Raw genomic sequence first — 22,573 nt, forward strand, 5'->3', positions numbered from 1 at the left:
GGACACCTGGCTTCCGCTGAAACCCTAAATGCACAAACACATTTACCTTGGGCACCGCTACGCAATGGCCCCAGCCCCCCAACACAGAGAGCCCAGAATTCACAGACACCCACTACTTCAAAGTTGCAAGATCAAGTCAAAAGCAGGTACCCCTGTCGGTCCAGAATGATGAGAACAGAAGGGGAGAATCACAGTCCTGTATCAACTAGTAAAGGATCTTACTCTCCTCACCAGGCCCCTACTTTTAGTAAATCCATATTGTAATATGTGTCACAACATGTTTTGGCTGGAGGTAGCCACTTCTGCTTCCCTTGGCGTCGCATCCATTTTCACCGCCAGGGCCTCGCACAGTGAGAACGTGCTATGGAACTTCAGTGCGTGCCAGCTGACTAAATGAAGGGCCCCTAAGCTAGTTAGGCTTCGTTAGACCCAAAGGTCCAAGTTAGGAAAAGTCACCTGTAAGTGTGACAAATCTCAGAGGGTAAAGACTCATTCAAGAATGCAAAGAATTAATAGCCAACTGAGCTTGATTAAATCTGACGGAAGTTCTAATCTGTTCATAGCGGGCAGCCTAGACAAGGAAGTGGGGGTGGATGGGATGGGCAGATTTCATTTTCTACTTGGTACACTTCTGATTGAAAATTTTTACATTGATATATATACACACAGATAAATATGTCTGTGTGTGTGTATATATATTCAATCAGAAATAAAAGTAAAATAATTCCACTTGGGTAGGGGGGAACCCATTCAATAAGGCACTAAGGAAAATAAGCTGATCATTCTCGTGGCGCATCCCTGCATGCCAGTCCATGGGCACAGGTACTGCCCGGCTCTACTGCATTTACACACGGGAGCCCAGTGTTCACCACTGGGCAACAGTGTGCTGAGGAAAGGCGAGGCGGGGACGGGTGGCTCTGTGTCCATTGCTGTGAGAACGGGCAGTGGGGGAAAGCCCAAAGGGAAGTGGAGGGGAGCGTGGCAAAGGCAGCCGCCCTCCACCCCACGACGTCGGCCCTCATGGCCACAACCTCTGCGCACTCCCATGAGGAGCCTGGGAAAGGCACCGACTTCTGCCTGATCCACGCGGTGTGTCCTTCCCCACTTAACAGAAAGGCTTTGCTCAGCTCAGCATCCTGCTCACCTATAAGAAAGAGCTGCTTGAATTTGGCATATGCGGTCTGGATGTCCTGCAGCGACACAAAGCTGCTTGACAGGTCTTCGGTTTTGACAATTTCATAGGGTGGCCTGTGGATGATCCTGTAAATTCTAGGCATCACAAGTAATGAGAGATTAGAAGGGCAGATGTCAACTGGAAATAGCTTATTTCTCCTGAGCACTTACGAAGTGGCGAGACCTGTGTGAAGAACTGTGGAAGTGCCCTCCCATGGAACCCCCACCCACAAGGCGAGCCCCTCAGGACCATGCCAGTCAATGCACATGGAAGGGGAGGTGTGCAGCGTGCACCTTCCTGGCCCAAGCCTACGCAGTTCATAAACCGATCCAGCCATGATCTGAACTAAGGCAGTTTAACTGCAAAGTCTACGCCTTTTCTGTTTTTAATTCATGCACTCTGGGTTTTTTTTTTAAACTTATTTTGAAAATTTTCAAACATGCAGAAAAGTAGAAAATAGCTCAGTGACATGTACCATGGCCTAGATTTGACAAGTGTTAACATTACAGACATCTTGCTATCTCCCCCTAAACGCTTCAGCGTGCATCTCTAAAAACTATGCAGCTGACATTCTTAATGATTGTGTTATACACCTTCTGAAGGAATTAAAAACAACCACTCTGTGTTGCATCCCGAGCACTAAGCTGTTAGAGGCAAACAGATATGGACATACTACTAAGAACTACTCCGTGCTCCTCAGAAAGTAAGAACTGAGATGAACAGTAACAAAACGTTGAACAGTACTGACCCATCCAAGAAGTTCTTTTGGATTTGTAAAATGCTATCATCCTGTTCTTTGGGTAGGGCTGACATTTTCAAAAGGGCACACCCATTGTGGTAGGACCAGCACCATATCTGCAGAGAGAAATAAAGGTTTTCCAAATATAATATACACAACCCAACAGGGAGCGGTAAGCTTACTGTTTAAATTCATACAGGGAAATTTATAAGCTCAATATGAAATGGCTGGATATATTCAACTTTTCTATGCTAAGGAACAGTTACAAAGAAGATTGATTTAGTCTTAAAAAACAAAACAGGTCTAGGTGGACAGGCTCTGTAGTGCTGGGAGCCCAGATGCAGATAACAACGTTGCTACCATTAGTGAGATAGTGGCTATCGCTGGAGTGCAGTTTCTCATGTCACGATTTTACATGAAGTAACTCATTTAATTCTCACTCTAAGACAGGCATGATTATCATCCCCTTTAACAACAAGAAACTGAGACTTAGAGGGACCAGGGAACTTCCCAAAGGTGCACCGCCAGCCGCAGCAGCCTGACTCCAACGGGTGCCCTACCTGGATGGTAAAATGGGGCAGCCCTTGCCAGTGGAGAAAGCTCATGCTCGAGAGAATGGGAAGCCGGCTATTCAACATACACTGGCAGGAGCCTCGCATGTGCACGGCACCAAAGAGGTTGTGAGAGGGTGTAAAGCGGGCTAAGGTACTGTGTCTGCCTTCACGGAGCTGACACTCTACGAGGGAAAAGAGCTTAGCAATCTAATGAAGTAGAATGTGGTAAACCACAGCTGAAGAGAATTTCAAGGAACAACAAAGGGAAGGCAAAGGAGGGAGAAACCATGTGAATGATCATAAGCGACAGGTTCTAGTGTTTTTCTGGATACAGTGGGCATTTTCTTGTTTGCTTCCTCTGTTTTACAGGAACAGAAGATCAGAACTGATCATAGAGCAAAGTAATCTGCCCACTATAGCCTCGAATGAAGAGGAGCGGATGAGGCTGGTTGGGACAATTGAGTCCATTTATGGACTTTGTGCCTGGTGTAAGGGCCTGGCTAAAGGTTCAAGAGTAGGTAAAGCCCAGCCCCCACTCTGCTGACCATGCCATTGGGCCCTGGCTCAAAGGTAAACCTACAGGAGTTCAACAGCCGAGAGGGGGCGCCTTGTTGCCATTATTCCGCAATGTACAAACCATACCTGGGATATGTTAGCAGCAGCCTGGGCTGGGAAGCTAGAGATCAGCACAGTCCAGGTGATACTCTGCACTACCCTTAGAAAGGCTAATAGAGGAACCCGTTTGGGGCTCCAGGGGAAGGTGATATAATCAGTGTTGGGTATGCTGGGTGTCTGGTGCCAGTAGGACATCCAAGTGACGACATTCAGGAGGCACCTAAGAGGGGTTTTTTGAGCTTAGGAGGGGAAGGCAGGCCTGGAGCTCTGGACACGGGAGCTGACTTCCAGCTCACATGGAAAAGACGTGAGCCCACCCGGGAAGCAAGGGCAAAGCGACACAAAACTGCCAAAAAGCACTGCCTCCCCTGAGGGGTGGTGGCACCTGGATTCTTTAAGATTCACAAGGAGAGGGAAGTGTTGGCAGGAGACAATTCAAAGGGCCCTCTGCCTTCCGCTGACTCCCCGTGCAGTGTTACGCTCGGTGGGCGGCGGGCCAAAACTGCCCCAGCGTCCGCGCTCTGCCCCGGCGGCAACGTTCTGAATGCCCAAGCGGTCCCGTGCCCCCAACCGGCACAGTTCATTCTGATAAAGGGGGAGACACTCATAACCACAACTGGGTGATAGTTCTAGGCAACTGAGTGATTTTAATCCTTTTTATCTCCTTTCCTGAGCAGAAAGGGTGGCTCTTAGTGGTATGAAGCCGTAACTCATTTTCTACTTGAGGCACAACAGTTACTGCCTCAGCCCAGCTGAGGTGCTAAGGGGCAGTTCCCAGACCACCCTCCATTTGAAACAGTAAGGAAAAAACAAGCAATATTCCTGGTCAGAAAGAGGCCTGTCACACGGATTTAGCAAAAAGCACATGTCCTCTGCTATTGTGACATGAACTATTTCTGTCTGGGAAAGGGCCACAGGGTTCTTAGTGTGAATGACTTGACAATGGATAAGAATCACAGACCATTAATCTTGTCTATCTCAAAAAAGGGAGGGGAAAACTATTCATTATTTCATATATCTTACGGTGCCTCTCTCAAGAGAGCCAAAGACTGAGCTGAGGGGAACATGTACAATTGGAGGCCAGGAGTCAGTGTAAGCAAGGAACTACTAAGGAGGTAAGGAGACCAAGACAGTGGAGTGTGTATGAAGCTGCGACAGGAGCTTAAAGGCACCGGGGAGGGCGTGTCAGGGGCAGAGCTGCTGCCATGGCCCAGACACCGGGCCGGCCAGGCTCAGAGCCTCTTGGGGGCCGGCCAGCAGAGCGAGGGCAGCAGGGAGGCAAGCGGAGAAAACGAGTTCAGACTCTTTAAAGACATCTGGCCGCACAGGGAAGGAGAACGAGACACTAGCTTGACTCTTCGGGAAGGGCTTCTTCACGTGTGGGGAGAGCTGAGTTTGTCTTCAAGAGGAGAGGGCCACGGAGAAAGATATGCGTGGGACGGGAAGGCTGACGGAAGCAGGCTCCAGACAGGCCCAGGCAGAGGAGCCCAGGGCCCAGGCAGAGGTCTGGATTCCAGGTGAAGGAAAGGGGAGTCCAGAGAAACAACAGGAGGTAGAAAAGAAGGAAGGTGAGGGGCATCTTGTGGTACAGTCCGAGATCCCACTAAAGGATGGGAAAGACAGTCTGTGAGAGCAAGAGAGTGCAGACAGAATCATAACCAGAAAGAGAATGAAAACTGTTTACAACAGCCCCAGGGGAGAATGACACAGGCAGCAAAAGGAGTTAGACAACAGGCGAGGTGGCCGAGCAGAGCAAGGGCCCAACTGAGCCAGGTAACAGTTTCCGTACATCCCACTAAGTATGCTGTGCTGTTTGGTGTAAATAACCTACAGCCATGTTCAAGCCCCATGGCAAAAAAAGGGGGGGGGGGGGAAAGTAGATACTCTAGGTTGGAGGCCAAAGACTCGAGATCAGCAGCGAGAGACAACTAAAATCACAAGCAGTGGAGGCTTCCCTGCAGAGGAAGTGAAGGCAGAAAAGAAGAACAGGTGAGAGTCAGGGTTAAAAAGCATGGAGATAAGGTGTGTTCTGGAACTAGATAGAGGTGACAGCTGCACAAGACCGTGAATATACCAAATGTCACTAGTGTCATTTATGCTGTATGTTTTCAGAGTTCTGCGTTCCCTGAATAAATGTATAAATTCCACCTTAGGTAATATTTTTCTGCTGTTCATTCATGCAAACTCTACTAATGACTTTCAGGACACGTGATTAGAGCCGTCGAGCTAATACAGTGAGAGCACCTTCCTACAGTTCCTATCAGTTATGTTGCCGACTCCTCACTCAGAGCTGAAAATGTTTTCTGCTTCTCAGCCCAAGGCGTGGCTAGAACACACAACATCCAAATTGCAGACAGCGCCGGATGGAGAGCCTATTGCCATGTGTGTAGAAAAGTCATCTTTGTTTCTTCCCACAGAGCACACCCTCTTTTCCTAGATGTACCTATGAAAAGCTGAAGGACGAAGACCCTCATTTTCACTCTTCTAAAACAGTGATTCTCAAAATGTAATCCACAGATCCAAGGCGGGGAGTCCAAGCCCCTTCCAGATGTCCTGAGAAACACCGAGATCTGCCATTTGTCCTTTCCCTGTACTGACGTTCGCACCGGTGGTGGGTGGCACTGCCGGTGCCCCAGCACCAGTCAGGCACTGCGGCCACACGGCACAGCCTGCCCCGGAATTCCCCACTGCCACGCACGCGCCGAAACACTCGGTTTCACTTGACAATGCCCTGGATGAGGGACTAAAAATTACTGTGTTAATCTTGACCATTACATGTCTTTTTAATATTCCGTGTGACGGGATGGGAGGTGAGCACCAAAGTACAATGTTTGTCTCAAGGAAAAAGAGCCTATGCAACTGAGCTGAGATCTGAATTAACTGCTTTTTTTCATGGACTTAAAAGAATGGGTGATTGATAGACAAATTAAGGGTGTTCAGACTTTGGTAACTGGCGGTCAGTCATTCTTTTAAAAAATAATGAATGAAGTGAGTCTATCACTTCAAGGAAAACAACGGACAAATTGTTGCCGATGATAAAAACTGAATTTTCAAGTAAAAATTAGAATTTTGGAAAACTAGTGTCTGGCCTTTTGGCTGGACAGCTTCCCAATATTTAAAGATTTTGCTGATGAGATGGGATGATATAAATGAGTGTGATTTTAATATTATATAAGGAAATGTCAATATCTGGACAATCTGTATTACCTAAGTGAATCAATATTTTCCAGATGATGAATGTATAATGTTATAAAATCACACGTTTTAAGATCCATTCAAAGTATAAGATAAACCACTGGATTTTAACTTAACAGAGAATGAAAAGTTTGTTGATTATATTTTCAGATTCCTAACTGCAATTAACCTTTATGAAACTACCACTGGTCAATTTTTTGGTGTACCATCAAAGAATGATACTCTCAATTATTGAAAAAGGCTATTAAATAGTTCTTCTTTTCCCAAATACATATGTTAGGCTGGACTTTTCTTCATGTACTTCATCCAAAGCCTAACATACCACAGCAGACTAAATGAAAGAAGCATAGAGAAGAATCCAGTGTATAGGGATATTCTATTTTTAAAATTTTTGAACAATATAGTTATATTTCAGAGAAATATATTATTTATATTTCATAGAAATATATTATTTATATTAGCAAGTTATGAGTTTATCACTAAAATAACAATTTTTTAACTGTTTCAGTTTTAATTTTTAATATGGCAAATATCAATAGATACAACCCCATAAACAAAAACTCTGAGATCCTCAGTCATGTTTAAGGGTGCAAACAGTCCTAAGACCAGGAAGCTGGAGATCTACTGCTCTCAATTAAAGGTTACCAGCTCGGGGGACACAAATCACCTCGGGCCCCAAGACATGTTGTTTAAACCATTGAATCCAAGGCATACATCTAGAAATCAAGAAAACTCACATAAGAATCCCCATCTGAGGTCCCTCCTGAGATGCCAGGCCGCTGGCAAGAGCCGACCTGCACACCTGCCGGGCGCAAACCTGCAGGCGCGGAGGAGCGGCCACACGGGTGCTCTGTCAGCGCTGTGCTGGCTGCTTGCCCCCCCCCCCGCCCCGCACATGCTCCTGGGCTGGCGACCCCTGCTTTCACATCTCACCTCCTCCACAGAGTGACCTTTCCGGTGAACCAGCCATGCGCGCAGCATAGCATTTATTTGTAATTCTCATTCCTCACTAAATTCCTGAAGTCTTGGCAACTCCCAACCACCCATTAGAAACTAGAGTAACTGCCAGAGTCTTGCTTTCTTTGATCAGTGACACATTAAATATGGCTCCCATCCCAGGCTGTTCTGTGAAACTCAGTAAGCTCTTTATGTTGTCTCTGGGAAAAACCACGACCACGCCCATTCAAAGATTACTGGTGCAGGCCAAAGGGAATCTTAAACCCTACTGCCCCTAGAGTGGCCCTCTCAGTCTCAAAATTATTTAGGTGTTAAATCAGGCTAGCTTTCAGAACCAGACAGATCTGTAATCCTCTTAGAGCTTTCCAAAGATGTCTCTGCTAAGAACGCCACTGCGTCTGTGGAAACTTTAGAACCCTGTCCCCAGGAGCCTTGTGTCTAAGAGACTCACTTCTCCAGGGAGTCCCTCAGGTATTTTTGGATCACTCTTGGACTAAGGACAAACTCTTTAGTACCAAAGCCAGGGGCTTTAAGTGAACAATCTGCCAGATGGGCCGACGAACAGCCCGTTTCCAGATGTACTTACTGGTATGCCGTGACCCTGAAAGCGTGACACGTTCTCTTCAGGAAGAGGGGTGGGGACAACAAAGTATGCTGGCAACCTAGAAGAAAGAGATGTCATCAATGTCAGTACTGGACTAATTCACTAAATATGAAAGCTCAACTTTAATGAACACAGGAACCTAAGCAGAGTGGTAGAAAATGGACCATATTTCCCTGTTAAGAACCAGTGCAAATGAACTCCCTCCAGCCGAAATCAGATTGAGTTCAAATCCTAGCTCTGCTTCTGATTCTGATAACTATAGATAAATTTCTCTACCTCTCTGGGTCAGTCCTCTCATCCACTGAATGAGGGCATTGGAATATGTGATATCTAAAAGTATATGAATTCCAAAATTGGGAGTGATCTTTCTCATCACACAGTGACAATACAAGCTCCTGTGTTGCTTTCAGACGGACTAGTATGACTACTGCCCATTTTATGAAGTGCTTTAACAACACTTAAGTGTTACTATTGAATATATGCCAGACTCTGTTCTAATTATTTAATATGAATTATTCATCTAATCTTCCCAACGTCACTAAGCAACACGTACTATCATAATTTCCATTTGACAAATAAAGAAAGTGAGACACAACACTGCTAAGGCCCTTCCCAGGTTACACAACTAGTAAGTATTAGTGAAGCTGGGACCTAACCCAAAGAGCAGTGATTTCAGTTTCTACATGAGAAAAGTTAGGTTCTAAAAATAACAAACCTGTTAAGAAGGGACGTGGGAAAGACAGATTTTCAGAGTTGCAGAGACTGGAGATGTATGGGCACACCATCTCCTCCTGTAGTTGGCAGATGCAGGTTTCTTTACTAAGAAGGTCACCTAAGTTCTATCGCTTGGGAACTGTAAAGATCATTCACTCAAAGGGCCCGAAACAAAGCCTCACACGAGATCAGAAGGTGCCTATGGTGTAAGAGCTACAGGGAAACTAATCAGATGGTGTTTGTATGCTGCATGTGTGAAGTAAATCTCTTAAATATCAATATTAGGTCATGGGAAAGATTAACTTTCCAAGTTGAAAGGTCCGAATTTGAATGCAATCAAGCCATTGGATCAAATCAAGTCAGAGGGGATGGAGTAACATTTTAAACATCACCATGGGGATGTGCTCATCAAAATCCAGGCTGTGGGAAACTCTCAGACAAATGGCCTCGTTTCTTCAAATAAAGTATAAGAAGAAAATGATGGTGAGTGAATCTATAGATTGAGACACTGAAAATCTATCAACTGCAAAATATCAATCTCACTGTATCCTGACTAATCGTAAAATAGGTAAAAAGATGAAAGATAAATTGTTTTAAAATATATAAAACATGGGGAAATTTTGAACACTGGGTATGAAAGATATTAAAGAGTTAATGTTAAATTTGAAAGTTTTCATAATGGTTTTATGGTTAGCCTTATAAAAAAAGAGTCCTTGCCCCAACCAGTGTGGTTCAGTTGGTTGGGCAACATCCTGAAAAGTGAAAGGTTGCCAGTTTGATTCCAGGTCAGGGCACATGCCTGGGTTATAGATTAGGTCCCTGGTTGGGGTGCGTATGAGAAGCAACCAATCAATATTTCTCTCTCACATCAATCCTTCTCTCTCTTTCTCCCTCCCTTCCCCTCTCTCTAAACACTAAATAAGTAATATCTTAAAAGTAAAGTGAGTCCTTAATTCTTGGAGATGTATACTGAAATATTTATGAATGAAATGCGATGAGCTCTGGGATTTATTTCAGCAGAATCCAGGGGAGGATATAGAAAACAGGATGAGCCATGAGTTAGTAATCGCTGAAAGGAGGTGACAGAGAAAAGGGAGTTCATCATATTCACTTTTCTTTTACACTGCTTTAAGTTTTCCATGAGAAATATCTTAAAGGTAATTAAAAAGAAAAAAGCACCCCTAATATTGTGATGTAAAACTAGGTTTGGGAATCACTGGTCAAGGCTAGGACACCTCACACCATCAAAACATAGGAGCAGTGTTTGGCTTTTGAGGTTCTGAAGCGGTAAGGATATTTTCTCATGTGTCTGCTTCAGTGCATGGGCAGTAAGTCATCCCTTCAGAGGTCACTGTCACTGAAATAAACACTTCTTTATACATCAATGGCTCTCAAACTCAGGCTGCCCATTAAAATCATATGGTAAGATTGAAAATTCTTTATGTCCAGGTTCCATCCCAGAACTTGTCTATCAAAAGCTTAAAAGCTCTCCAGATGTACAATCAAGACGAAAGCTGTTGTTCTAGAAGATCCTGCTACTGAAAGTATGCAAGAGCATCAGCTCCATGTTTATAAAGAAAACAGGCTCTCAAGCCCAAGCCCAAACCCAGACCTACAGACTCAAGCTCTGCATTTCAATAAGCTCCAGGAGACTTAGCTCGACAAGAAATGGTGAGAGGAAGCAGTGCTCTAGATGGCAACCTACAAACAGATTGCTGTTTCTCCACTTTTACAGTAGTCACCGCGAGGTTTGTCTAAACCAGGACTCCCAGCTCCTTCCCCAGAGGCTCGTTCTGCAAAGTCGAGGTGGGGCCATATTGCTTTAAAACATTTGTGTGTCTTACAGTGTTGGTTATCTAGTTAATTTTTTATGTCTTTCACCAAAAGGAGGAAGAAACTGTCAGAACCAAGTGAATCAGCATATGTACCCCTCAAGAAAGAAGGTCCGGAGAATTTTCTCAATCCATTGAAATTTTGCTTCCTGGCAAATTAAAAAAAAAAGGAAGGAAGGAAGGAAGGAATGAGGGAAGGAGAAGGTTGCCCAGAGATGGACAGCTCCGCACCAGTGCAGGGGGTGGGGGATGCCCTGTCCTATCTCACAGAACCACAGGCGGCGCTATGGAGCCTCTGCGATAAGACTCCCGGTGTCTACAAGCAAGTAACCCTCCCTCCTGGGACAGCAGTCATTTTAGTGATTAGGATGAATTTAGAATAGAAAGTAAACAGCTCCTTCAAATACAGGATGACTTTATTCGAGGGAAGTTGTATGATCTGCTCAGGTACAGCCTCATTCGGGTGAGGGAGTCCCCAGAGCGACAACAGGGGAGCAGCAATGTCTACCTGCGGCCACGTCGGCCTATTCATAGGTTCCTCTGTTACACATATGCTACAGGGGCAAGGCCTTCTGATAGCTTCCTAGGGAGGTGGGACAAGAGGAAGGCGTTTCAGGAGAAGGGACAGGCTGCGGTACAGGAATAGCCAGCTCTGACCAACGCAGAGGAAGGTGACGTAGACACTCAGTTTTTTATTCTTACCCAAAGTGACTGGAGTCCCCTCTAACTACTGAAGGGCTTTCATTAATTTATTCATTCTGTCTCCTATTTCTTGAGTCTTTCATAAATCCAGGCACTACACTCAGTTCTGAGGACAGAGGGTGGAGCAAAAATAGGTTTATAATTGTGAATACACAAAACAGTTTATTCTTGTATTAATATTTATTAATTACTGTATTATTTTTCAAACTGTAAACCTACTTTTGCCACACCCTGTAATGATGAACAAGCATAGCATCCTCGGCTCCCCAGAGCCCCTTCCTCTCCAGATGTATTTTTACATGCTGACACCCATGCAAATACTAGGGACCTTAATCAGTACGTGGCAGGGTTTTTCCTACACGGCTCTGGCAGTGGGAATGGCTCCTATCAGGTCCATTGTCACCTTTCAAACTACCGCCTCCTAGGAGTGGGGGTTCCCAGCCTCTTTCTGAGTAGGTGCTGGCCTTCCCTTTTCCAGTTTTGTGACTGTAAAGGGGAGAAGGAGCTGGATGGGGGGGGTATGATACAGCATTCACCCCGCAGGCCCCTCCCACTGGCACCCCAGTTCCCCGTGACAGGAAAGCTAATCTTATAAATGTTTGAGATTGGACAACATCGAAACTTGCCTGCTGAAGAGGCTCACCTGAACCTTGAGCACAAAATGCTCTACAAAAACACGGCAGCCACACTTAACCCCAGGAACTCGCTCCAAACCCCCAGTGGACGCCTGAGACCGCAGAAAGTACCGAATCCTATGCACTCACTCCATTTTGCCATATGTAAATGTGCACTTTTTGGCCAAAATTTTTAAGGGAAAAATAAGGATGTGTATTATACATGTGCAGTATTAATCCCATATCTATGTGCATGTTTTTAATTCTTTTATTTATTCTTATGGTTAAAACTGTAATTCTAGAAAGCAATAATGGTATCTCTATGGAAAATAATACCCTGGAATATGATAATCAGTTTGTTTCTAAATATAAATAAAATTTGAATTAAAAAATTAAAATGTAAGATTCTTTTCCTGAACGTTTGGGCCAAAAACACAGGAGTGCATTATACACGGGAACACATTATACATGGCAAAATACGGTACACTATGTTTTTTCCTATACATACATAGGTATACATACATACCTATGATGAAGTTTCATTTATAAATTAGGCACAGTAAGAGATTAACAATAACTAATAATGAAATAGAACAACTGTAACAAAATACTATAATAAAAGTTATGTGAATGTGATTTTTCCCCTCTCTTTCAAAATATCTTAATGCACTGTACTCACCTTTTCTCTTGAAAACACTTTACCGCTCCATTTTGGCATACTGAATTGCCGCATCGCTCGCCAATTTCGCACTTTAAGGCTATTTTTGAGTAGAATAAGGGCGGCTCGAACTCAAGCACTGTGACCCCATGACAGTCAACCTGACAGCCGAGAGGGCCAGCAAGAGGGCAGGTCGTGTCTACAGTGGGGACACGCTGCACAGAGGGAGGTATGACCCGCAACCCAATGGGATGCAGCTAAACAGCCTAAGATTTCATTGTGCTACTCAAATAGCACCCGATTTATGAACTGTTTATTTCTGGAATTTTCCATTTAATATTTTAGGACTGCAGTGGACCACAGGTAATTAAAACCACGGAACGCAAAACCGTGGATAAGGGAAGATTACTGTGCAAATTTTATGAAACTGTTAGCACAGTGCTGGGGCATTATGTTCCAAAATGGTACGATTTTCTAAAAGAGAATTATGCAGAGTCAACCTTTAAAATGTAGGTCAGAACACATTACACTTCTGCTCAAACTCCTCCTCGCTGAGCTATAAATTCTTCTGAAAGCCTCCCCGCCAGCTGCCACCAGCCGCCCTCCCGGACCCGCCTCCCGCCACTCCGACCCGCGCTCCTCTCCAGCCCTGGGCTCCCCGCCGCTCCTCACACAGCCAGATGAGACCCCACCTCGGGCCTTGGTTCCTGCTGCTCCCGCTCAGACCGGCCTCCCCACCAACAGCTCCCATACCCCCTAACCCCTTCCCTCACCTGTTTTTCTCTGTAGCGCTTACCACCTTTTAATATCCTATAAATGCTCACTTATTCTGCCATCATTTTCCTTCCACTGTAAGGCAGTTCCAGGCGGGCAGGGGTTTTTAGACCCTGTTTCCTGCTGTATCTTTAGTAGCTAGGACACTGTCTAGCACATAGTAGGCACTCAAAATTCTTACTGAATGAATAAATGAAGTGTTTGGTAAGAGAAAAGCAAATACACAATATAAGTTCAGAAATGCCTCGAAAAATTTTACACTTAGGTGACAGATACAATAATGGGGAGAAAAACACAAATTCTCTTTCGAATGTTTTAAAGGATACTTTAATTAATGTGGAGAAACGGGACCTTTCTGATGGGAACGTAAAATGGGGTAGTTGCTGTGGAAAACAGTCTGGCAGTTCCTCATAAAGCTAAATGCAGAGTCGCTTTATGGTCTAGCAATTCCACTCCCAGGTATTTACCCAAGAGACATGAAAATATACATCCACACAAAACCGTGTACCCAAATGTTCAATGCAGCATTAGTCATAATGGCTGAAAAGTGAAAACAACCCGAATGTCCATCGAGGAATAGATAAATAAAACATGATGTATACGTACATCCGTGCTATGGAATATTATTCAGTGATAGAAAAGATGACATTCTAATACATGCTATAACAGGATGAGCCTTCATATGGTACCATTATGCTGAATGAAAGAAGCCAGGCATAAAGAACACACACTGCATGATTCCATTTATAAAATGTCCAGAACAGACAAACCTACAGAGCCAGGAAGTAGGTAAGTGGATGCCTAGGGCCGGGGGTGCCATGAGAACTTGGGAAGAGGCTACTAATGGGTATGCAGTTTCTTTTGGAGATGACAAAAACGTTCTAAAATTGACCATAGTAATGGCTGCACAACTGTGTGAATATATTTCAGAACACAGTATATTTCAAATGGGTGAAATGTATGGCATGTGAGTCAAATCTCAATAAAGCTGTTTTAAAAAGCACAGCACTGAAACCTTACCTTTCACAGACTCTGTAGCCTTCATTGACACTCACTGCTTTGTACTTCATGTTGCCTCTAGTCCGCTCCAATTCCCAGCACCAGTCCTCAAGTGTGTCAAACATTACAGTGTGGTTCTTGGGAGTGGTGGCTGGCAAAAGAAATTCAAAAAGACAATAAAATCGTATCATGAAGCACTGGTATTTTAATGACGTGAGAGTGAATCCTCAGGCCCCAGTTTCCTTTACTACACCCATCTTTATCCAAGCAGAATGAATTCACCACTTAATCCTAACCTCGTTTCTCTTTTTTGTCATTAATCCAAAATTATGACTGAGGTTCTGTTGCTTGATTCTGGAGGAAAGGGGTTGTTCTAGTTCCATTCCTTGCAAAAGTAATTACAGCTCCATTTTCAGTCATCTGACCATGAGATAATTTATATAACATAAAAAGATCCTGAGAGGCACTAAAAGACAGGCTTAGCACAAACGCTCAGAGAATATTTTTAGCCCCACCAACATGTGCGTAGGTAGGATGGCAAATCCATCTGAACAGCATGTAGGATTCCTGAATGTAAATCCTCCTTCAATCTGAAGATACCCTGCCAGCAAGAGGACGTTCCAGTGTGACACCTGGTTCCTGAGGGCCACGGCGAGCCATGGCGGGGTCAGGGCCTGCCAGCCAACGGCTGCATTACGGCGACGGTACTTTTGCTCCTGCCCCTGCCCTGTGACCACCTGCTAGAAGGAAATGCCCAGGAGCACTGCTCTGTCCCACTGACTGTCCCTGACCCTCTCCCAAGCCACAGCACTGCTTCCTGGGGGTGACATACACCACAATAGTTTTGGGTATTTACATAGATTGGTTATTTCAAGCCTCTGCACATTTAAAAAACAAGCATTCTGGGAAAAATAAAGTCTTGACAAAACTCCCACCTGCTCTTTTTAATAAAATCAGATCACTGTACAAAGGATGATAACAAGAATAATGATTCGAAAAAACAGTAGTTAAGCTTATATAAGCTTAGAGCACTTAGTGTGTGCTAGGCGTTGTTCTGAGCATTGTAATATGCTGTAATGTATGAACTTAATCCTTACAGTCCCATAGGTGAGGTGATATTATTTCCTCCACTTTACAGGTGTGGCACCGGAAGGTCAAATAACGTGCCCAAGAGCACAGGGCTACGCAATGGCAGAACTGGGATTCAAGCCCAGGCAGATCTAAAGAAAATTTCCATAAAGTAATAACTGGAAGAAAAGAATTTCCCCATGGACTAAGCATTTAGGACCTTTCAGCCAAAGCATATTTATGAATTGGTAAGCCTGAGAATAATTACAGATGTTCAGATTGCAAAGTGGCCACCTCTACAAACCCCTACTCAGTGAAAAAACTAATTGGTCAATTCAAATTTATCTATTATAATCTTTACTTATAAAAATTGGGGGTTAAAAGGACAAAAGAAGGGTGGAATTAAAATAGAACACGAGACGTTCCATATTCTGGGCCCATGGCACAAAAAGCCACCACAAGGCAACGAAACCACCAGGTCGCCCCTGGCAGAGGCTCCAGCACACAGACTGCCATGTGGGCCCAACAGGACACCGCCCTACGCTGGGTCTGGGTCAGGAAGCAGATATGAGGAAGCAGAACCCCTAAAAAATAGAGGGTGACTTTTCCAGTGGAATGCCAACACATGTTTATGTAGATAACAGCGGTCAGCAAAATCCGTCTCACACTGCAACCAGCTGCTGTAAGCCAGCACCCAGTTCGTCGGCACTTGCACGCTTACCTGCAGTGAAGAGATCTGTCACAAAAATGAACTTGCTGAATGAAGAAACAAATTTTATGTTCAGCCTAATACTAATGCTTACTATATGTTACATCAGCGTAATTCTCTGAACATAACACGTCCTGAATGACAGGCAGCTATACTCCCAATTAACCCTCACTTAATGACTGTCCCCTCTGTATCATGCGCTTAATAATTTATAATCTTCACAAAAATTCAAAGGAAGCATTAACACTACTGTTTTTTTCCAATGAGAAACCAGAGGCCCCAAGATCACACAGCTCCTAAGCAGCTGAGCAAGGATGTGAATTCAAGCCTGAATTTCATGGAGAGACCCTGAAATTCATACCTTTTTCAACTAAATCACCACAGTTCCCAAACTGCAACCTGCTCTCTCAGATATCCCATCTCTGTCCAAAATCCGCCTCTGTGCCCACCAGAGATTCCCACATCCTCCACGCCCGCCATGCACAGCCTTCGCCCTCCCTCCCCCCGGATGGTCAGGCACTTCCTCCTCTTGCTCCCATGGCCCCTTCCAACAGGGGCACCGTCACCTGGCTGCTGCTGAGGTGGCGCTCTTCGAGGGCCAGGTCTTAGTCCCTTCACCTCCATATCCCCAGGGCCAGACCTACAGCGCGCACTCGGCAAGTGCTTGCTGAATGAGCCGCAAGTGACAAGACAACCTGGCATTTCAGAAAGCCTAATACGGGCGTTAAACTAACAGGTCACTTCCTGGGGGGAAAGCACACAGCACATGGCATCACCCGATGTCAGTCTCCTGTTAGGAGTAAGGGGTGGAGCAAGGGGACTGACGATGGAGGGGAGAGACCCAGAGGAGGAAGAAGACAGACCTCTGTGGGTTAAACACTGCACAATGCGGCCTCTATTAACAGCGAATTCAGATGCCCAGAGGTTCTTAGCTAAAAGCCTGCTCTCTCTCTTTCAGCGAACTGAATGGAAAATATTTGTAATCTTAAGTTTTCTAACCAAGCTAGTCTCCTGATGTGTTCTTTTTTAAATAATGCTAACTGTACACTCTTAGGGTTTACTATGGGCCATGTACTCTTCTAAGTAAGTATATTCCCTAATTTAATCTTGCCAATATCCTAGTGACGTAAATATCACTACTATCTCCATTTTACATATGAAGAAACCAGGACACAGGAAATTTAAGTAATTTGCTCAAGGCCACACAGCTAATACTGGTGGACTTGGGATTCAAACCCAGACAGGCTGGCTCCTATGAATATACTGCCTCTCACGCTCTTCCGTGAGACATCTGGTTCTTGCCTGATGTGTTCTCCTTTGTACAACTTTGATCTTTCATAAGAAACAATCAAATCAAAAATTCCTCACAAAAAAGACAACAAATCTCAAAGATAAGTAAAAAACAACAAAGATCACAGAAAAAATAGAAACTTTTTTTTTAAAGAAACTTGAATGTGTCACCCAAGCAAAGGTGACCAATTGTTAGAGAAGTAGAGAAAGCACCACTAGTTTCAGGTAGAAATTGGAGGATCCACCTACCTACAAACTGAAACCCAGAAGATACTTACCTGTTCCGTTTTGTATAGCAGCTGCATAAGAAAAGAGAAACAATCGCTTAAGCAGTTTAGGAGCCAGGGTATGATGAATTATGCCGCTGACAATCTAGAAAACAACCGAAGAAGGCATACAGTCACATTCTGGGCAGTAAGCACTGAGCTAGCTAAGTTTTCAGTCATGCCAACCAACCGGTTCTGCGGGGCAGCATACGAAAACTCTTGCTGAGATCTGCGCCTATGGCCGAATCTCTTAGAATAATGCCAAATGCACAAATGCCAAATATTTTGTCAGGTTTTCTAAGAGCTTTGAATTTCTAGGAAAATTTGTGAACCATAGTCTAATTTCTCAAAAACTAAGTGCTAAAAAACCTCAAGTGCCATATTCAGACACCCTAAAAATCTGACATTAAAGACATAGAGCTGATACCAGATAACCAAAACATTTAGTTATTTTGATCCATTTGTGGCATTTAGGATTTTTTTCTAGAAGATAATAAAAAGAAATTAACACATTGTGCTTTCTGTTTGAGGTTCCAAACAAAAGTGTGTTTGGACAGATGACTAAAATCATCATTCAAAATGACGTTTCTGGCTTCTCAGGGAATTTTCCACACCTACATCACCCTTCTGCTCAGAACAGACACTGAAGTCATGTTTATTATTCTAACTGAACTTCCACACTACCTGAAAGAAAATCAAGGACTTGCCTGTAAGTGTGCATGACTCAGTGTAGCCAAAGACAACAGATGAACTGGCCTCTCGCCTGGTTTCCCCAAGGGACTTTATCATGAGAGTGGCAAGTCTGAGACCTTCAGTATCTCAGTAAGAGAAATCTTAGAAGTCACAATGACCACTACAACCAGTTCACCCAGTTATATATCCTAATTTGCTGTGGCTATTGGATTAAGTTCCCTACAGTGTCCAAAAGCACAGGCTCATTTGGTGACTTGGCTTTGGCCCTCTGACCTCGTCACCTCTGCCTCCTCCTTCTGCACACTTCCACTACCCCCCAGGTATAAGCTCATTTACCCAGGAGCTGGGGTGGGCGGGGACGTCACTGCTGCCGCCTCTCGGAAAGGCTGTCAGGGGCAAGGAAAGAGGGTTGCTTCTAGCTGCTCCGTCCTTCCTCCTCCCCAACTGCCTGCCGACCTTGGCTTTCCACCTGCCACCCTTCAGAGGCTCCAGGAATAGAGACACCATGGACTGAAGAAGCGCGCATGTGCCAAGGTAATACACAGGCACACTTCACCAAATTCCTCTCCATTCTAATCAAAGCATGCGAGATTACAACCAATTTCACCTCCACAGAGTAAAAGGCTCCCCTCAATCTACATGCAATGTAAGCAAAAGTTAGTGGGGAAAACCTGATGGGAAATAAAACCTAAAAACACATGCAACTAGTTACCCTTTTGACTTCCTCTTCTTTTGTGTACCTCAGACAAAAGTGGAATACCCGGAGGTCTTTGCAGTGGATGATGAGTTTCTCAGGGTACTTCTTCAGTTGTCCAAAGATAGTTTTTTTTTTCTCATCAAACACTGCACATACAACAAATGATAAAATCAGGAATGGAATTTATGTTATAAGGTACCAAGTGAGCGCTAAAGAAACAAGGTGTACTATTAACTCCTAAGGAGGCCTCTCAGAAGCGAGAGGAGGGGCACCACCTCAGTAACTGCCAGCCAGGACCCTGCCCCACCCCGCCCCACCCCGCTACGCTGGGCCCTTCACTCCCCTGGAGGAAGCCCTGGACTGAAAAGGACGGCAGCTGTTCAAAGAACCGACTCCACCAACGCGCGGATAACCCTGCCCTGAAAGCTGAGATTACAAAAGGCGGGAGGGAGACAACTAGGGACAGTTGGCTGACTCCTGCGTTTATGGCGGGGGGGCCCCTCCTGCCACCTTCCTCCCTGTCCCAGAGTTTGGACCATGCAGCACCACTGGCATTGGAAACAGCACGAATGACTACTGAATGATTTCTGAAAGTTCTGTTTACAAAAATAGAGGAGTGGAGCAGACAGAGGCTTGAAAGCAGAAAAAGACACTCAAATGCAGTACATGAGACCTTTATCAGGTCAACCTGTAAAGTAAAACCCACACAGCTACATTGACAGCAAAAAGCATGATCAAAATCTACTCTATAATGGCATTGTGGAGTATTAGAAAGAACACGTTCTCAGTTCATGTCTGAGCTCATCCAGCTACTAGTGACCACAAACAAGTCACTTCATGTGTCAATTTTGTCATCCATAAAACTGATGTAAACAAGATACATATAGGAAGAGATTTTAGTAAACTATAAAGGACCATAAAAACATTATCAGCTACAAAAGCAGGCAACACCCCAGATACTTACCTCCATAAATCTGGTCAACACAGTGAAGAGTGATGTCATTTTCTCCTATCACCTTATTCTTAAACTGGGTTTCCTACAAGATTCAAAGGGGACATCTGTGACTCCTCGCGATGCACTGTTGGAGATTTATAGAGAAAACAAACCGCCATTCTCCACTCACACATTAAGAAAAACAGAAATGCAGCCACACGCCTGGGAAAGGGACGATGAGAGGTGTGAGGACAGCTGTGATCACTGGCTTGTCACACGCAGGAAGAGCCTGCCGTGCCCAGGCTGCTCCTAGGCAAACCCACTATGGCCCACACGGTCTTCGAGAGGCGCTGGGCAGCGGTGCGCAGGCTATGATTCCCCCACGCAGGCGCAAGTAGGTGAGGGACAGCTACATGGACACCGGGGGACGCAAGTGGCTGTACATGCTGTCTGTTACAGGACTGGGGACCAAGCTGCTGCAGTGGACGGCAGCCAGAAGGCCACGCTTGGAGACAGCAAGGGCACTGCTGTTCAAGGAGCAAGGGCGGGCCGCGGCGGCTGCGTTTCCATTAACGCACGGCGCCCACTGAGCAGGGTGGCCAGTTCTCTCCTCACCGCGCCACTCGTCCTTCATAAGCAGGGACAGGTCTTTCAAGGACACCACCACTCGGTGCAGAGTAAACCCGAATTTAAGTGCTATATTCAGCATCAGTTTCATAATCAAACTTAGTTCCCAAATGTAAGGAAAAGTTTAGTATAGAAAAAACATGGGGGAACCAGTATATTTGGGGAGATGTCATTCCAATGAGCGATACACACTGCGATGAAACACAGAAGAAAGTAAGAGGTGTCAATCTATGAAGGCAAATGCAAGCCAGAGTGACAGGAGGCACGAGCGGAAATTTCTAGAATAGTTCTACACTGGAAGGAGATCCTGAAGGACAGAGAGCAGACTAGTCCTTTGTGCTTGTGTGTGTTGGGGGGTGGAGTAATTGAGAAGCTGGGGAAAAGCAGTGGGGCCGCAGCTGCACGGCCCCCTCAAATTCAGCCGAATGTGCTCGGACATACATCATTGGCCGGTGCGGCTTCGTCACTGCCCAGGAAAGCGATCTTGAAGTCTGTGCAGACGAGTTTCCCATAGATCCCACGCTGACAGGAATCTTCCTGGACATACTTCAGTACTGTGCTGGCTTCACAAAGCAGCTGCTCACCTGGGTGAAACCAAAACAAATCCTCTTTAGAGCCCTCAGGGAACAGACCGCATGCGAAGAGCAGAAGCTTCCACAACTGTATTCAAGTAAAGCCCAACCCAAAACACAACGCAGCACTCAGTTTACACTTTCCAACAAGGCAGCAGCCGCAAAACTTAAAGTAGAAGATGAGGCAGAGCGGGGACCACTGACAGAGGAGATAAATGACTCAGATACACCTTCCACAGAGCCTCCTTCTACCCTCTCACGGAATAACAGAAGTTTCCAAAGAGGTGGAAATGAGCTCAGCTACACATGCAAGCATAAGACCTTAATGTTTTTATTACTTGGACCTAAGCAGATGTTCCATAGAAGCAACACCCTAACCGAGTGAAGGCAGAAAGGCGCGCCAGCGTGCTCCGGAATGCAGGTCTCAAGCCCACTCTGCGGTGAGAGTGGGCCGCTTCTCTGGAATTGCTCAAAGGGAGTGGGCGTCTCCCTGGCCACGGGGCTTTCAAGCAACTTCCTCAGATGCAGAGGCTGCAACATGACCACGCTACCACTGGCTCCACAGACAAGGATGGGAGGAAAAGGGAGGTCAGAGGTTTGTAGGGGGGAAAAAACTGTTTCCTCTCTTTCTTAGTTGAGATTATTTCCTCTCAGTGCATCACCTTTCCTGCTCTATCTGCAGGCACCCAGCCCACATGAAAAGCTGTGCTTCCTGGAGACGGAGTGATCCTCTTTTACAGTAAAAAAATCAGGATTTAGGGAAAGATAAGCATTCTCTGCTCTCACAGAGAAGCTCATCAGGGCTGGCTGGCTGGGTGAGGGCAGGAAAAGAGAAGGTTATATGGGAAGTGAAACACTAAGCGTAAATACTTTGCAACAAAAAAGAAAAGAAATTTCCTCTCCTCCAACAGACAACCACTTTCCCCTGAGAATCTCCCTCCGGGTATTTCCTTCAATGTCTTCAAATTTATTGTTTGACTCGAAATTCATTTAGTCTAACCTTCAATATGTAAAGAGAAAAGTCACAGACACTAAGACTATCAAGGGACACATATTATAGTATGGTTGTCATCTTCTAAGGGGTTAATTACTAAGGAAGTACTGAAAGATGGTTCAGTCACTAGGTCAGCCTCTAAAGAGACCACAGAGCTTGAAGGAAACAATGAAATCAGGGCTTCATTCAGGTTTAAAATAGTCCCAGAAAAAAGTGCCTCAGCTAAGTCCAAGGTGGACGACATGTGAGCAAGGCTTCCTGTGCTTTCAGTTCCTACAGTGAGACGGCTTTTACCAGTGACTCTCTCCCCAAGACCAGGCAAGCAGTTACCCATCTGGGGTCAGGCGCTGGAGACGACAAATGGGCGCACAGTGGCCACTCCCCCAGGAGAGGCTGCACGAACATGGCGTGCACTGCGCCACAGTCTCCAATCTGTGTGTACACAGTCTTGAATCATGGGGGCTGGAAACGACCTTGGTCTAGTCAAGGAAGCTGGGGTTCAGAGAAGTCAGCTGTGAGCTCACGGCTGCGTACCCAGGAGAGACCATCAGGTAACCCAGAAGATGGGAGAATGTATGTAATGCTATGCTAA

General features: G+C 45.2%; 1 protein-coding gene across 1 annotated transcript in view; it reads right to left on the reverse strand.

The window, feature by feature from the left end:
* The window catches only part of MTMR12 (myotubularin related protein 12), a 56,948-nt gene that overhangs the window by 13,822 nt on the left and 20,553 nt on the right, over nt 1-22,573 (reverse strand). Inside the window, exons 3-10 of the mRNA XM_054583914.1 lie at nt 20,857-20,999; nt 19,819-19,891; nt 18,870-19,000; nt 17,477-17,570; nt 14,153-14,282; nt 7,821-7,896; nt 1,923-2,029; nt 1,145-1,269 (exon numbers count right to left, since the gene is read on the reverse strand). Coding sequence (XP_054439889.1) covers nt 1,145-1,269; nt 1,923-2,029; nt 7,821-7,896; nt 14,153-14,282; nt 17,477-17,570; nt 18,870-19,000; nt 19,819-19,891; nt 20,857-20,999 — 879 coding nt within the window. The remainder of the gene's footprint in view (nt 1-1,144; nt 1,270-1,922; nt 2,030-7,820; nt 7,897-14,152; nt 14,283-17,476; nt 17,571-18,869; nt 19,001-19,818; nt 19,892-20,856; nt 21,000-22,573) is intronic.

The sequence above is a fragment of the Pteronotus mesoamericanus genome, unplaced genomic scaffold, assembly GCF_021234165.1.
Source record: "Pteronotus mesoamericanus isolate MK-2021 breed Mesoamerican mustached bat unplaced genomic scaffold, CSHL_Meso_final contig_75, whole genome shotgun sequence".
NCBI lineage: Eukaryota > Metazoa > Chordata > Mammalia > Chiroptera > Mormoopidae > Pteronotus > Pteronotus mesoamericanus.